Genomic DNA, 16,242 nt, shown 5'->3' with positions numbered 1-16,242 from the left:
AGTCAAAAATCAAACCAGTCAGTTTTAGCTAATAGCAATCTCTCGGTGATATCCCATGCATGGCTCGCTAAAATATGTTCACCGCTATCAACCACAGAATGCTTCACCGTTCTTCAGGATATGGAGGAGGGGGTATGCGGATGGGGGGCATAAGGGCTTATGGACGAGGGGAGGGGGGAAACGGGATATAACCTAGGGCAACAAATTTGACGAATGAGTGGTCAAGAAAATCAGACTAAAATGGGAGAAGGGCAGCAAAATTTGTGTAGGGGCTACTCAGGGCCATAAATAGAGGAGAGCAGACGGGTCTGGTGCTCAGGTGGCGGACCAGAGGGGTAGGGCGTAAATTTTGCCCTTTCACCTTTCCTTGAACATTACAAGGGTACACCAGAATGCGTGCTTGCCCGGCTATCCAAGCATCTAATTGCAGCCCTGAGCCTACTACAAGCAGCCAAACTGTGAGTCCACGAACTGTATTGTGCTGTAACTAGGATGAAATAACAGGAAAAATATCATTATAAACACCACGTATTTTTTTTTTTCATCATTGATAAAAATTATGACGTGTTTAGAAATGGTTTGAGACACTAATGAAAACTCGTCTTATACAGGCAAAGCACATGGAAAGGACGGATCCATTTTTTTTTGAAAAGGTGAATAAAGCGATAAGCCGCCAACTAAAAGAAGGTGCATTAAAGAGACCCACACATCGTCTTTCACGTGATCCGAATGCCAAGGCGGTCTCGTGTAGCTAGGCTTTTTGTGCCGGTAACTTCTCTCTCTTTCTCTTATGCATGTGTATCTTAAAACACAGAGCTAAGATAAACAGTATGTAAAAAAAGAAAACTCGTTCGCGGCTATTTTGTATTTTGCCTCATTCAAGGCTACTATGAGTATATTATATCTTCTTTGCACGTTTCTCTCGTGCGTTAAAGAAATACATGTGTATAGTAGCATAGGCATCTTGGAGAGAATCAATTGAAATTTTTTTTTTTTTAATTTTTTTGTATGAGATTATGAATGAAAACAAAATAATTGTTATGTTCTGCAGTAATTTTTCCTGACAGGTTGGATAGTTTGAATAAAAACAAATATTTTAGAAAATTATTTATAAAAAAACTATTTTCTTAAATTCACATGGATACAGAATCATGTAAACTCAGGGGTTAACATTTTTCCACCCGCGGCACACCTTTCTCTAATCAACGCTTATCCGCGGCTCCCTAAAACTGTTTAACAAAGTACTTCGAAAAACTTTTGTCAGGGTTGGTGGGGCAGTTTCAGAACCTCTTATATAGAGTGCAGATGCGGATGGAAAGAAGAAATCGATATTTCACTAATATAAATACGTGACTGACCACTCTTTAAATTCCGTATTTCATTATTGGTAAATTATGGTTATTAGCACATATGCGGATTGTACGAGTAACATTTTTTTCCCCATTGGTGTTATGAAATTCGTATTTGCAGATTATGGAGGAAAAATGGTGTAAATTCGAAAAAAGTAAAAAAAAAATTTAAATCTTCATTCAACTTTTTCCTTCACAAGCCAGTTCCAAAGGTAAACAGACCGATATGCTGAAATTTTTCATTGAAAATTTAAGTTTTGTTTTTCCAAATAAATTCGTCTTTTGACCGTCCCCAGCCACATCCAAAAATGTTCACGAATGTACCGCCATAATGGGTACTCATGACCGTCTTAGCGCATTGGCCCCAGATTCTCATGTTGATGAGATCATAAAATGTGGAAATTGTAACAGCCGCAGCGTAAGCGAAATTCACTCCCCCTTCAGAAAATCCTGCGAACACCCGTGATTACAACATATAAGACTTACGGCCGTATTCACCAACGCAGTTTAAACTACAATCGCAGGTTAAACGATTAGCGATCGGCACGGATTGGTTTAAATCCTCAATTTAACCAATCCGTTTTGACCTTCAATTCTTTCACCTGCGATTTCTGTTTAAACTGTTTTGATGAATACGGCCGTTAATTGCGATCGCTGATATCTCAGATCGGGCGAGATGAGGTCCCTGGAGCATCTCTTCGCCTTGGTCCATGATGCTGTTAACAGCCCAGACTATACTACTTTTTTATGAAAATTCACAAATTCAGCTATACAGGCGTTTTTCCACGACCGATTTAGTTGATGGGCAAATTACGGCACACTTAGAAGCGTGGTCTGCCGCAGATTTTGAAATAATAGAAATGTTTCATAATAAAATTACATTAGCGCTCCAAAATTTATTTTTTTGGCCTGCTCCTAAAATAGTTTGCCCATCACAGTTCTAGATCGTCAAGGTGTATTAAGCGATAGCTGCAGGCAAAACGTATCAACAAACGTAAAATACGCACGTCATGTTTTGCAAATTTTAGTTCACTATCTCAATTTTTATTTTACTAATAAACTTATTCAAAATGAATTGTGTCGTCCTTTCTGTAGGGCCATCGTGACAGCTTCATGTGGGTCGGCAATATATATTACAATCGAACTATAAGGCAGAAGTTAGCACTTACAGAAAATGAACTCGTCAAACTATATAATAAATCACAATCATGTGGCAGTCTTGTGAAAGGTTCGGGGATCTAACTAGTATTTTCTTTCACTGGAATGTAATGGAGGGAATCTATTGATAAATTGACGAAATAGGAAGGGGGTCCTTCCTATTTAGTCAATAACGGATAAATTTATGAACAATTTTATGAATTAGAGAAAATTATTCATTCCACGAAAAAGCGCGCCCTTGGTGGTAGGATACTCCAAGGTGGAAAACAAATTTTTAGCTGTGATAGTTCCATACTTGTAAAATTATTGGAAGATATATTAAAAACTGTTTAAATTTTCTTTCGCTCCCTAAATAAAAAATTTTAACAGAATTTCCATCCCCTTTTTATAATTGTACCCATAAAGTTAATATATTTTGCGAGTGTTAAACCTCGAGAGATATTGATATTTGAAATTCTTGATCTTTTCCGCATCCTCCCCAAGCCTTGGAATTTTCACTCATTTCAGCATTAGAAAAGAAAACATCCATATCTCAAATTTATTTTATCCGGTCCAATAAAATGTGCAAATTTTAAGAAGTGTTTGTACTTTTAGTTGGAGGAAGCAAATAGAATTTAATCTCATACTACTTCCAATTATTGTTTTACATGGGGGTGAGATTTTCACAGCTAAATTCACATTTTGCTGAACTATTTCCATAATTTACTTTGTTTCAATAGTCAGAATTTCACACACTTTGCAAAAAAATCCTTTTAAAATGCTCATGTATGAAGACCCGATAAAAAATAAGGAGCAGCACATTATTTATGTCTGAGGCAATTTTTTTAATTTTTTGTAAATCAACTAAGTTCTCAACCAAAAAGTTTTTTTTTAATCAAAGGCATATCGACTTCATATTTATCTAAATTCATAATATGGATTGAAAAAATTAGAACAAGTAAATATTCAAAGCCAACCAAAAATAAGCACACCTTTTTTTTATATAGAAACTCCACAAAATTTTATTCCCCAAATCGCAGTAACAAACAGCCTAATAATACATACAACATCAGGCATATAACAACATTTCCCGATGCATGCCTCATGCATTGTCACAGCTACATTATCTTAACTGTACAGGTAGCAGGTGATCATGTGTTCTTTTTTTATACGTTAATTATTTTTTTTTAAAACAAAGCACAGATAATCCCTCAATGGAAAAAAAAAAACCCATAAGAGCAATATCCTTTTTTTTTTAATATTTTAAAGGGGAAAAGAATTGTCAAAAAGAAAATAATTCAAGCAGAATTAATTAGCACCAATATGTCCCTCTCTTGGCAGTAAGAAAAAAATTTACATCTCATTCTATATAGTACTGGAAATTTTTTTGTGCAAATATGCTTAATTTGAATTAAGATACTAAATGATATCTGGTAAAGACATATGCATTAAATACTATTACTCTTTTCTCATTCATGAAGCAGTTAACATAAACTTGAAGCTTATAAAGTTGGCATTTTCATATCAATTTTCATTTCTTTAAGACACGCTAGACACTTACACAAACTCAAATATGATTTTGAGTACATTCAATGTAAGATTACATGTAGAAAATAATTTTCTTTAAACAAACTAGACACGAGTTCACATCTGTATTTATTATAATTGCAAGAAAAATTTAAATGACAAATTTTTGTTTTTTTAAGCTACAAAAATTTTATTCCAGCTTTTCTCCTCCCCCATTGAAGCACATAAGATATAAACAGATCGCTATTAATAACAAGTTGAAAAACACAAATAATGATAGGAACTAAACTGACTCATTTAAATAATCAGGTAAAATATATAAATCCCCTAATAAATTTCCAATTTTTTTTTCTCGCTTCATTGATGTTATGTTTCATTTGTAAATTCACATACCAAACCAATGACAAATGAAAATATCAATATAATGTTTTTCAATCTTTTCAATACCTATCAATACTAAACCTTATTTCTATGGATGTCATCTTGAAGTAAAGCAGCTCACACTTGATTCAATTTTTCAAAAACTAGACAATACTTTCACTAAGGAGCATCAAGTTTGGTATGCGAGTAATAAAACTTTGCAGAAGTAACTTTAGATTTTTTAAATTATATATTTCAAAAAACAGTTCTATGATTGAAATGCAAATATACAATTGCTAAATCAGCAAATCATGTAGAATCAAAAGCCATGCGTGGAAATATTTGTTACTATCCACAATTGCAAATCATTCAACTTAATGTGTAATTTTGTGTTTATTTCTACGTCATAAATACAGTTTTTGTTGTCTCTCTGAACATAATAAAAATCAAATAAAGGAAGAACTGAAACAAGTTCAGCAAACAGGTCTATAATTCAGAAGAACAAATCTGTTTGGCAAATGTGTTATGTGAAACAGATTTGAAACGTGATGGCAAACAAAATTTGAGTACAGCAATGAATTCAATAATATGGCTTAGTATAGATAACTACATTTAAAAAAATGCAGCAGCATAATTTTCCTGGTTCTAGTTGATTTCTTATCATAGAGTTCAAACAAAAATTTACATTCAAATACATACATGTCCAAAGTAAGTTTCCCAGAAAGAAATAAAATCAAAATGCAATTACACTAACTTCATATAATAAATAGAATTACACCAAGCTGAAAATAATGGGTTTTTTTTCTCATACCCTGTAGAATTGATGCAAAACGGAATTCACATAAAACTAAATACAAAACCAAACCCAACAAATATAAAATAAAATGTAACACTGTAAGGAAGAGGGGCTTCTCTCTTAGAAAGTGGTCCCACATTTCATTAACAGAATCTGATGAAATCCAATATTACACACAAATTATTCTCTTAATTTATGCATACTAATACATGTCGCGACACATGAAAACACAAATTCAGAAACTTTTCCCCATAAACTTCCAAAAGATTTATAATCACCCCAAATAACATTTTAACACATTAAATATCTTGCATTGTTATCACTTAGCGAGATTATTTTCGTAAACGTAGAAAAAGTTCATAGACTAAAACTTTTTGAGCAAATTGAAAGGAAACTTTTTCCAATAAGGATGGTGAAACTAACAGTATATTATGAAGCAGAAGGAATTGCAGATACTGCTCAATCACACATTGCATATAAATAGTAATAAAAAATAATAAATGAATAATTAAAATTGACACACTGAAGGAAAAGTGATAACTTAAATGATTGAATCAACTCAAGACACTTAAATACTACTCTTATTTAACCAACCAACAATCGAAGTAAAAACTACTTCCAGAAATAGACTTTTTCCTTTTTTAAGTCTCAATTTATTAGAAAACCATGAAATTCATAGAAAATGAACAATGAGAAAAGAGGAGTCTCCAAATAAAATTCAGTCAAATTTTACACACTGATTATAGCATAATTATGAGATATCTGATGTGTAGCCAGCGATTAATTTTTTATTAGAAATAATAAACCTTTAATTAGAAATTTATAATTATATTTCTCAATATTAAAATTATAGAACAATTTTGCATCCCTGCTGATGCATGCTCAACTACTTTATACATGTACGAAAATAAGTTATTCATGTTTAGATACATTTTAGACACTGATAAAACAAATTAAAAACAGCTTTCCAAAGCAGTGTTTTTTTTCTTTTTTCAACGTTTAACAGTTTAAGCTTCCGCAAGAAAAGCTGCACAAAGCGAGATGTATTTTTTTCCTTATTTCAACCAAGGTTAATTTCTTAGCCATCACTTCCTGGTATAACAAATGCAATTCTTGAATTCTGATGAATGAACTCAACATACATACCAATCAACTCAATAACAATGAGCAAAAGGTAAACATTATCATAAATATTAAACTGAGTTCTAAACATTTTTTTCCATAAACTGAAAAGCAGAATTTAAATAAAGCAGTTACCATTTGTAAGCATTTTATTTTTAAACAAAACCTCTTGCTCATATGAATTAAAAAAAAACATCATAGAATAAAAGTTTCTCCAAGGAAAAAAAAAATATGAGATAAGATAGCAGTTTATCTTCCAAGTGAAAAAAATCACTTGCAAAGAGATTAACACCATAGCTTAATTTACTCTTTGACCCTGAGGACTTTTCCAATGGCGATTGTCCTACCTAAAAACAGAAACAATAATTAGGTTTTAATTTGAAATGAAATGGAAAAATTTAACAATATCAACTAAAAAAAATTATACAATTTTAATAAAACCTGTGTAGTTTTCAATCCCATTCCATAGAGAATTTTGTATTACATAGTTTTATTCAAAAATTTGGATCAATGTATCCCAAGTTTGTTATAAGCTTTTTTTTAGCTTCTCCACGGTCAAATTGGCAAGATGACCACACTGAAGGCCCAGTTTAAAAAGGCAACACAACTCGAAAAATCACTTTCATTTATGCATACTATGAGAACTATGGAAAAATAACTCTACATACTGCAAAACTCTCAACTCTGCTTATATGCTCCCTACTGTAACTAAATGCAAGAAGAGATTTCTATTCAGTTCTATCACAAAGTGAATTTTTAAAATTCAGATATTTTAAAATATAAAATTTTGGGTTTTCACTTTTTAGTACCAAGCCGCTGATACATCCTGGTTAGTGTGGTTAGTCCCAGTCTTGGCTCAATGGTGATTTTAATTTTGTTGGCTTGATCTAATTTATCATACTTCTTTTTGCAAAAATTGGTAACTATGATCTAATTGGAGATGGGTAGCATGATGTCACATTTTTCCGCAGGTAAAATATCCCTTTATATTTGACTGCAAGTGATTTTTGTAGGGAATTCAGATCCACACAAAAATATCATAATTGTCATCCTCTATGGTATGACAGCCATAAATACTATGCTATTTTTATGTTTCATTCATAATCAACACTAAAATCAAATAAAAATTCACCTTCATCTCTTAGGGTAAATCTTCCCATTTGTGGAAATTCTTTGAAGGGTTCAAGGCATATAACACCAGCACATTCTAGCCTCATAATGGCTATCTGATCTTGTTTCACAAACCTTGGACGTGTTTTTCCCCTCTCTCCAGTTTTTTTGTCCACTAAACAAATAAGGTCCTACGGAAAACAAAGAATAGAAATGAACACAATGCACACATAGCACACACATTATTATTTTCAAAATCGGAGTGTATAAAACTAATAAAGAGTAAACTTATGTGTCCAATACAAGGGTGAAAAATTAAAATTTTATTTTTGTAGCACTTTAAAATTTTGGCAGTAAATAAAACACAGGATTACTTTTACTTCAAAAAACAGTGATAGCTCAAAAGAGGAGGGAAGTGTCACCCCCCACAAGACACAAAATGCAGAGATTTCCCTTAGAAGAAATTAATTATTTGAATAAAAATTTTAGACTATGAAAAAAATTTGACACTTCATATTTATATTTTTACATGCTCTACAATATCAAGAAATGAGAGGCTAACACATGGTATTTAGATTTCAAAAATATATAATTTTAACAAAATCAATGTTTTTAGATTTAGCTTGTACATCCAGTAATCACTAAATCAAAAAAAAAAAAATTATCAGAGGAGAGACTTGAAACACTCATTATATAGAAAAGAATTTCTTTTTTGCCACTGATGCCAGTTCAAGTTGTGCTTTTTGTTCTCTTCAGTTTCAAGTATTTTTGAATGTTTGACCTTGCTTCTTTTACCAGAATTTACCTATTTCAAATTTAAAATGATAAGTGTTTCTCTGAGTTTGCTCTTGATCATTACCTCGATTTGATTCAACCTACTTTGAGATGACGTCTTTTGCTGGGCCAATCTTAGAATATTTATTAGAAATTTAATAGAATGAGTAAAAAATATAGAATAATGATCAAACTATTAGAAATTTTAGTAAAATGATTGTACTTTCATAAAAAAATTCAGTCCGAGTACACCTGTCTTCATTCCCTATTTTACACTGATTTGTAATTGCTCCATGTATTTTATTTTTCATCATCTATAACAGATCTTCAGTCTCTCATTTTGCTTCAAAGTTTTCTCTTATTCATTTTCTACTATTTATTTTCTTGATATGCCATTTCCTTTTATGCCATTCACATGCATGTTTAGTGTTCAATGAAAAATGGTTTCCAGATGAGCATTAATTAAAATTATTTTGCCTAAAAATTGTTGTGGTTGGTTTGAAAGGGAGGAAAAGATAATGCATGTAAATGTTGCACTTGTTATGTGTTGCCATCTATCTTCTAAATCAAAAATGAGAATGAAAAATTGTTCCACAAAATTTCAAAAACTGACTGTATTGGATGGAATAATTTGCAGAAACTACTGTAATTCCCCATTCATTTCATCTAGCTTTCATCTTTTCATCTAACTGGAACACAACTCAAGTAGTATATGATAAATATGTATAAGTTTATGAAGTGGGTGGATATAAAGCCCAGGATAAGAGCTTCAACAACTAAGCTGCCTACGTTATATCTCACTATATTACTCATGGCATATATAAATCTGCAAGTTTCCCCCAGATAATTTTACTCGTTCGGATTATATACCAGAGGGACACCAAAATGATATCTTGCACAGGTGGGAATTTTGTCCCAAGCCTTCCCTGCTATTAATTCACATGATTGCATGAGGGCTATTATATATTTTTTTAATAAAAGGACCCATGAAAAATTGTGACCCAGTGTCTATAGAAAATAACGACCTAGGCTACCCCCATTCCCAGATGTGGAGGTTCCTAGCTGTCAGTATAATTGTTCTACCTGGAACCACTGTAGCCTGCATGGGATGAATGTTCAAAAATAGCACAGGTCCAGAGCGATTTATTTCATAAGTTTGTTAGATTGTCTTGTATTTTATGGTACAGACCAATGGTTTTACTTGGTCTTACACTAATATTTAGAATAAACAGCTTTACTTCACTTAGTAAATTGAATGCAGGTAATCAGTAGTTTAGATAAAATGGACCATAAAATTATATATTATCTGTTCTAGGTTGTATGTCGAAGAATTTAAAATTGCAAATTATAACATTTGTTTTAATTATTATAATAAATTGTTTAAAAATATAATGTAATTGTACAATGAAACCTGCATGGAACAGAACAGCCTCATTGTACAGACTATATTTTGATTCTGTTTAAGGCAGGTTTCCGTCTCATACAGTGTCAGTCTTAGACAGTTTTCACTGCACAACAAAACATTTATCATGTAATATACCTATTGTGTTCAAAATATTAAAAGCATTCATTTGGGTTTTCGATAGTTAATTTAAACCAGTTTTTGATGCTTGTAATGTCAAAAACCCAACCCTGCCAAGAACCCAGTGGAGGTGTAGCCAAATGTTTGAGCAATCAGGGCACTACCCCCTCTCCTTCACTAGTAAAAGTGGTAATTCCAGTCAAAAATTGTTTTGACTAGAAGTAAGCCGATTCTGGAAACATCAGGCACTGCTCAGGAGATGCTACTTATGTTCCAAATCAGAAGTTTGAAAATATTTATATATATAAACATTATTTCCCCCTAATTTTGTAGGCATGATTCCTGCCGGAATCTTGTTAGATTTGCAATTTGGCTACTGAAGTTTTTCAATTGGGGGAGACAAAAAAAAAAAGTTGGGAAATAGCCACGATGTTTGGAAATTTAACACACGTTATTTGGTGGCATTGAAAAAAATTGTTCGGCGATTTAACACTCATTATATGCCGGGATTAACAATTTAACATTCGTTATTTGGCAGGTTGTCAATTTATCACTCGTCATTCGGTGGGATTGTCTATTTAACATTCGTTATTTGGCAGAATAGTTTTTTTACTCAAAAAAAAGAAATTCAGGTTTTTCACCCAATTTTAACCACTCTATAATGGCGCCGACTTTTAGAATAAAAAAAAGTCACAACTATGTTCGTACCTAAAGTTGAAAAACTTATTTTCAGCCCAATAAGAGGCAATGATTTTCTAGGATAAAATCTAGTATGGGAAAAAATTTGCTGGGAAAATCTGACCTCTCTTATTTCTTGGCTTTTTCATTTAGTAACTTTTCTGGGACTTCATCACTTTTCCATGATCATAGAATTTACCGACCAGCTTTTGCATATCAACTCCTGATGATGAAAGACACGTTTCATGATTGTAGAATTCACAGACTGGTTTTTGGGTCACTACTCCTGATGGGGAAAGATATGATGGATTCATCATTCCTGTTTTTCCAGTATGATAACACGTTCTTTCGCAAGCTTTCCATTCTATTAAAGGATACGTGAATTTTCCTTTTAGCGAAAATTGATGAAATTTCAAAAACAATTAATGTAAGGAAAGTGAAAGTCAAAAGAAGTCAACTTTTTTGGGGAAAAAAATAGCTGGAAAAACAAATGAATGCTATTTTTGTTGCACTGTAGATGAGCAGCAATTCATGTATTTTGTATGTCGAAGAATTTAAAATTGCAAATTATAATATTTGTTTTAATTATTATAATAAATTGTTTAAAAATATAATGTAATTATACAATGAAACCTGCATGGAACAGAACAGCCTCATTGTACAGACTATATTTTGATTTTGTTTACGGCAGGTTTCCGTCTCATACAGTGTCAGTCTTACAGTTTTCACTGCACAACAAAACATTTATCATGTAATATACCTACTGTGTTCAAAATAGTAAAAGCATTCATTTGGGTTTTCGACAGTTAATTTAAACCAGTTTTTGATGCTTGTAATGTCAAAAACTCAACCCTGCCAAGAATCCTGGGAAGGGGATGGTGTTAAGCTAATTTTATTTGTGGCTCTAAGAAATAAATTGCGGGGAGGTCAAATGATGTCATCTTAAAGTCTGCTTCTCTATTGTTATGCAACTTTAGTTTCTTAAGGGAAAATTTTGTTTTTGATACAAGATGGCACAGAATTGAAGAATTTCAGCATTTTTGTGGCAGAATGTAACAGACATCAGAAATCTTAGCAGTTTGGCATGATTACCACGGATTTTCCACCTATGCCAATATTTAAAAATAAATTTTTAAAAAGCTTTTGAGCTATTAACTTTGTTGGTGAATGCCTTCAAGTTTGTGTTTAATTCAACTCAATTATGAAAAACCATTTTTTTAAAGAAAAAATTCTTAAATCTGATATTAACAAAAAAGGATAAGCCCATATAACTTGCCTTTACAGATACTTCTTCAATTGCGGCGTGGATATGTAAAACAGCACTATAACCTGGACAGATAATTGATTTGTGCTCTAAAATTACAACCTAAAACAAAGTACATGGCCTGTTAAGTCATGAGTAATAGCTCAAAAAATAAATTCTGCAAGTCAGAAACTCAGTTGGAAAAAAAGTCTGAACATACTCGATTACTGCGGTAAATACATGAATAACTAAATACCATTAAAAAATATTATTTCCACATCATATTTTATAAAGAATATGAAATGAAGCTTGTTCTTATATAATCTTATACCTGGGCATCAAAAACCTTTCCTGTTCGACATGGGCTGATAAAATCACATAAGACAAAACCTGACGACACTTCCTATAAAAGACACAACAAAGATGTGATGTGAAGAATATATATATATGTTTGTGAATGTTTTCAGTTGTTCAACCAATATGTATAGTGATATGAAAACACAGCTAATACAAGCTTATTGTGATTAAATTTTATATAACTGATAATACAGCCGAATCCCGTTTTAACAAATACCATTATAGTGAAAATCTCGTTTTAACGAGCACTTTTCTAATCCCTCAAACAAGTTTTCATAAGAACAATGCAAACCTGAAATTCCTTTATAACAAAGTGATTTCTCCGGTCTCTTGGAGTTTGTTATAACCGGATTTGAATGTAAGTACATTATATACAACTTTCCTTTCCAATAAATCATCGTCAGAAAATTCTTTGAACTAAAAGTTTCAGATAATGAACTTTGTGAAATATCAAATTCATTCTGCACATTCGATCTCAACCAACTGTATAGTTTGTTTTTCTAGTAATGCATCTAGTTTTGTGCTTATGGAATTCTCATGCAAACATACACAAAGCATAATTTGGTGTGCTCAAATCCGAAAGTTAACCCCAAACTCTTACATATTCGATATGTAGCAAGTTTTATGTTAGTCAAATAAGATTTAAAAGAAAAAAAAAAGTTTGACCTATATATATCACAAAAATGTCACAAGAGAAATATGATCAGTTCAGTATACAAAAAATATGTTGGAGAATGTTGTCCCAAACGAGGGGGAGTATTATAAAAAGTTGCAATGCAACATAGTAATGTCAAGCAGAGAAGAATATCTGCAAATAAGTTTATAAAAAGTCATACATCACTGAGTTCTTATTAAACTTAGCTTTGTTATAAACAGTTCTGACATGTAATTTATTCCATATATATATATACATTGAATATATAACTGGTATTTATATGAAGAAAATTATACTTTACAATAAAATACATTCTAAGATGTAAAAATTAAATAAGTAAGAAAAACTATGTACCTCTTCTTCAACACCTTTTAATTTTATTTTAACATTTTCTCCTGAGTTAACAGAAGAAACCTCATCTTCATCTGACCACAATTGAAGAACTTCAACAGCTTTCTAGGAGTAATTGAAAGATAAATCATCAGACCTTTATTTCCAAGTAATTCAATTTTTTTAAGCACTGAAAATTTCTATAAATGGTTAAACCTCTTCCAGATCAATTTTTTTTTGGTAGAACCAAATGACAATCAGCAGTGAGAACTCAGTAGACAAATAAACTTACTCTATTTGGCATCAATAACAGCTGTTGCCCTCTTTTAGCATTTCCTGCTTCAACTTTACCAAGTACAACTGTTCCCATATCCTATAAATCGAAAATTTGAATAATGGCCACTAATTTATAAGCAAAGAAGTTAACCAAAACTATTTAGAAATTCAATGATAAAAATACGCAGCACACTACAATTCATGATTTCAATGGTAAATTCGAAGAGCTTCCAAAATAAAATCTACAAGTAGTAATTTTACTTAATTAACTTACTACAAGTAGTAAGTAATTTTTTTTTCTTTTTTTTTAGCAAAGCATTTTTAGGTGAACTCACCTTATACTTATCAACAACAGGCATTATGAAAGGTCCCTCAACAGGCCGCTTGAGAGAGGGTAGAGAGTCGATGTACTCCAAGAAAGTCGGTCCTCTGCAATAAAATAAAAGTGTACACATAGTAAAGCTTATTTAACAACGTTGAGATGGTCCTAAAATTGGACTTAAAATTAACTATCCCCTCGAACCCATGGCAGACAAAATGGAATTCAATCCGTACTGCATTGATGATGATTCCCCCCAAAGCAGAATGTTTTGCGTTGTTCTGCAACGACCCCTCAGCTAACTTAAAATGTTCTGCAGTAAAAATTTACATCTACATAATAGCGTTTTCTACACTTTTCTTAAAATTCTTCCGTTGTTCTGCAACGTACGTCGCACATTTCGGCATATTTTGCTTCGGGGGTTGAGTTGTTCACCTGTGGAGTCTTTCTCAATATGAAATTGGTATAGTTATCATTTCCAAAGGGAGTGTGTCAATGTTACCTTTTAACTCATTCATCTGCAAATTGCCTATGGACATACACCAGAGTAGCACTCGGTTTGAAAAAAAGTGTTAGGGAACCCAAAATAAAATCGCAAATTAGTGAGCAGTTCTCAACATCTCAGATTGGATGACTATTTCATCAGCAATTCATAGTTTCTCGCAATTTCTCCTATATTTAATCCTAGCTTTACTATCCTTCTCATCATGCCTGTAGCCTTCAGTAAATCAGTACTTTCATGGGCCACTAATCATGCAGTCAAGGAGAAAAGAATAAAGTAGGGTGTCATGTGGACAGCCCTCACATTTTTTTTGGGGGAGGGGGATTATAATATAAATTTTTATTTGAAAAATAAAGAAAATTAGTCAAGAGACAATTGAATGTAAAAAAGTAAAACAATCTTTACAAAAAAGCATGTTGAAATGAACGATCATGAATTCAATAAGTATAGTTTTCCAATTCACAATTAAATAATGCCTGCTAATAAATTCTTTGAAATGGCTATGGATTTCAAAGAATGTATTTGGATACAGGCTACTAATCACACAAAGTGCTAGTTCTGAGATTTTTTCTTTTAATTGTCTTTTAATACCCGTTTTCCAATAAAATTGCCAACATATTTAAAAAAAAAAAAATCAACATACCTATACCAGGGACTCGTATTTTCATCTGGTATGTCTTTCAAGAATGCCCCTGTCAATCCTGAGCAAGGCATGAAGGCAACATCAAGTTTAAGATTGAAACCACATTTCTTCAAATATGGAATAAGCTTCTCCCGACACTCATTGTACCTGTGAAAAAAAATAAAATTGTCCCTAACTGATGCAACATCAACAGAATACACTGAACATCTCAGTACTAACGTTACTTGGTACTCCACACACCAGAGCTAAGAAATATAATCCCTATATTCAACATGTTGCAAATTCAACCATCTAAAGTCAAATGGTTATTTGACTTTCTTCACAAGTAAAACATTTCATATTTATTTCGCACAGTAGTGGTCGACATCGCAGATATCAGTTGGTATACAGAAACATCAAGTCACCATAAATATCATACCCTTTCCAAACTATTTATGTCTATATTTCATTCATTCTACCATTCGACTTCACTGAACAACAGAAGGTACAAGGTCAAAAAATAGAGCTTGTTCTCACGATTTTCTGGTAAAATTACATACCAATTCTGCCATTGTGTTTCATAAACATCTGATCTGATTATAAACATATATATGTTTTTTCTTAAAACTTGAAAACCAGATATCAAATCCATTTTCTACTTTACCTTGAGAGAATCTGACATGATGCTAACATACGCAATATGAATAAACAGACATAACTTTCAGAATGAAACGAAGGAGCAGAATGTATGCACTATTCTGACTGTACTTACCTTTCCTCGGACCACTCTACTGTTGGATCATCCATCTTATTAACAAGAACTACTAAATGCTTAACACCAGCTGTCTTCGCAAGCATTGCATGCTCCCTTGTCTGGCCTCCTCTTTCAAACCCAGTTTCAAATTCTCCTTTTCTAGCAGATATAACCTATATAAGAGAAACCAATTTTCGCATCAATAATTTAACAGTCAATATCCAAGTCAGATATATGAATAACCAATCAGATAATATGAAGTCAGACTCTGTAATAAAAAATGCAGTATATAGATCAGGAGAAATCTCTGGCGCCAGACATCGTGCCTACAAAATAATTGTAGAAAATATTATACCCCTATTCACAAGTTTTTACTGAAGTCTGAAAACACAAATTTTTTTAAATTTACATTAGTGTCTGCCAACATCAAGAACACTGCCTTACAAAAGTTGAAAAAAGATTAATTTGGACAGTTTCTCTTTAAAAAAATGTGCTTGGCTTTCCAAAACTTTGACTGGTGCCATTTTTTTTCAAGACCTGCATTGGATAGCGTGATTATTTAAATATTTATATTCTTTAAAAATAGCTTTAAAAAAACATTTTTCCATCATTAACTTTTGTGACAGCAAATAAACTTACAATAAAGAGACATAAGGTCAAAGTGTTCAAGCATTTTCCCACTACCAAACATAAAATTTCAATTTGGGTGTGGTCCCGACAGGCCCGAATTAATTACACCATAGTTAAATGATCCATTTTTGAAAAGCACTAAGATACAAATGCAAAAAGCAAAATTTAAAAAAAACCTG

At 32.2% G+C, this 16,242-nt stretch overlaps 1 protein-coding gene across 1 annotated transcript in view; it reads right to left on the bottom strand.

The window, feature by feature from the left end:
• Positions 1–3,487: 3,487 nt before the first annotated feature.
• Positions 3,488–16,242, bottom strand: part of eRF3 (eukaryotic translation release factor 3) — a 29,732-nt gene continuing 16,977 nt past the window's right edge. The window contains exons 7-15 of the mRNA XM_089236052.1: positions 15,452–15,606; positions 14,701–14,847; positions 13,572–13,665; positions 13,253–13,333; positions 12,985–13,086; positions 11,950–12,021; positions 11,652–11,741; positions 7,424–7,592; positions 3,488–6,638 (exon numbers count right to left, since the gene is read on the bottom strand). Of these exons, the coding sequence (XP_089092178.1) occupies positions 6,595–6,638; positions 7,424–7,592; positions 11,652–11,741; positions 11,950–12,021; positions 12,985–13,086; positions 13,253–13,333; positions 13,572–13,665; positions 14,701–14,847; positions 15,452–15,606 (954 nt within the window). The 3' untranslated portion in view covers positions 3,488–6,594. The remainder of the gene's footprint in view (positions 6,639–7,423; positions 7,593–11,651; positions 11,742–11,949; positions 12,022–12,984; positions 13,087–13,252; positions 13,334–13,571; positions 13,666–14,700; positions 14,848–15,451; positions 15,607–16,242) is intronic.

This window comes from Pholcus phalangioides, unplaced genomic scaffold (genome assembly GCF_987345545.1).
Source record: "Pholcus phalangioides strain wild (caught in Gottingen) unplaced genomic scaffold, Ppha-v1.0 ptg000009l_1, whole genome shotgun sequence".
In the NCBI taxonomy this organism is placed as follows: Eukaryota; Metazoa; Arthropoda; class Arachnida; order Araneae; family Pholcidae; genus Pholcus; species Pholcus phalangioides.
This window is presented reverse-complemented; position numbering and strand designations above follow the sequence as displayed.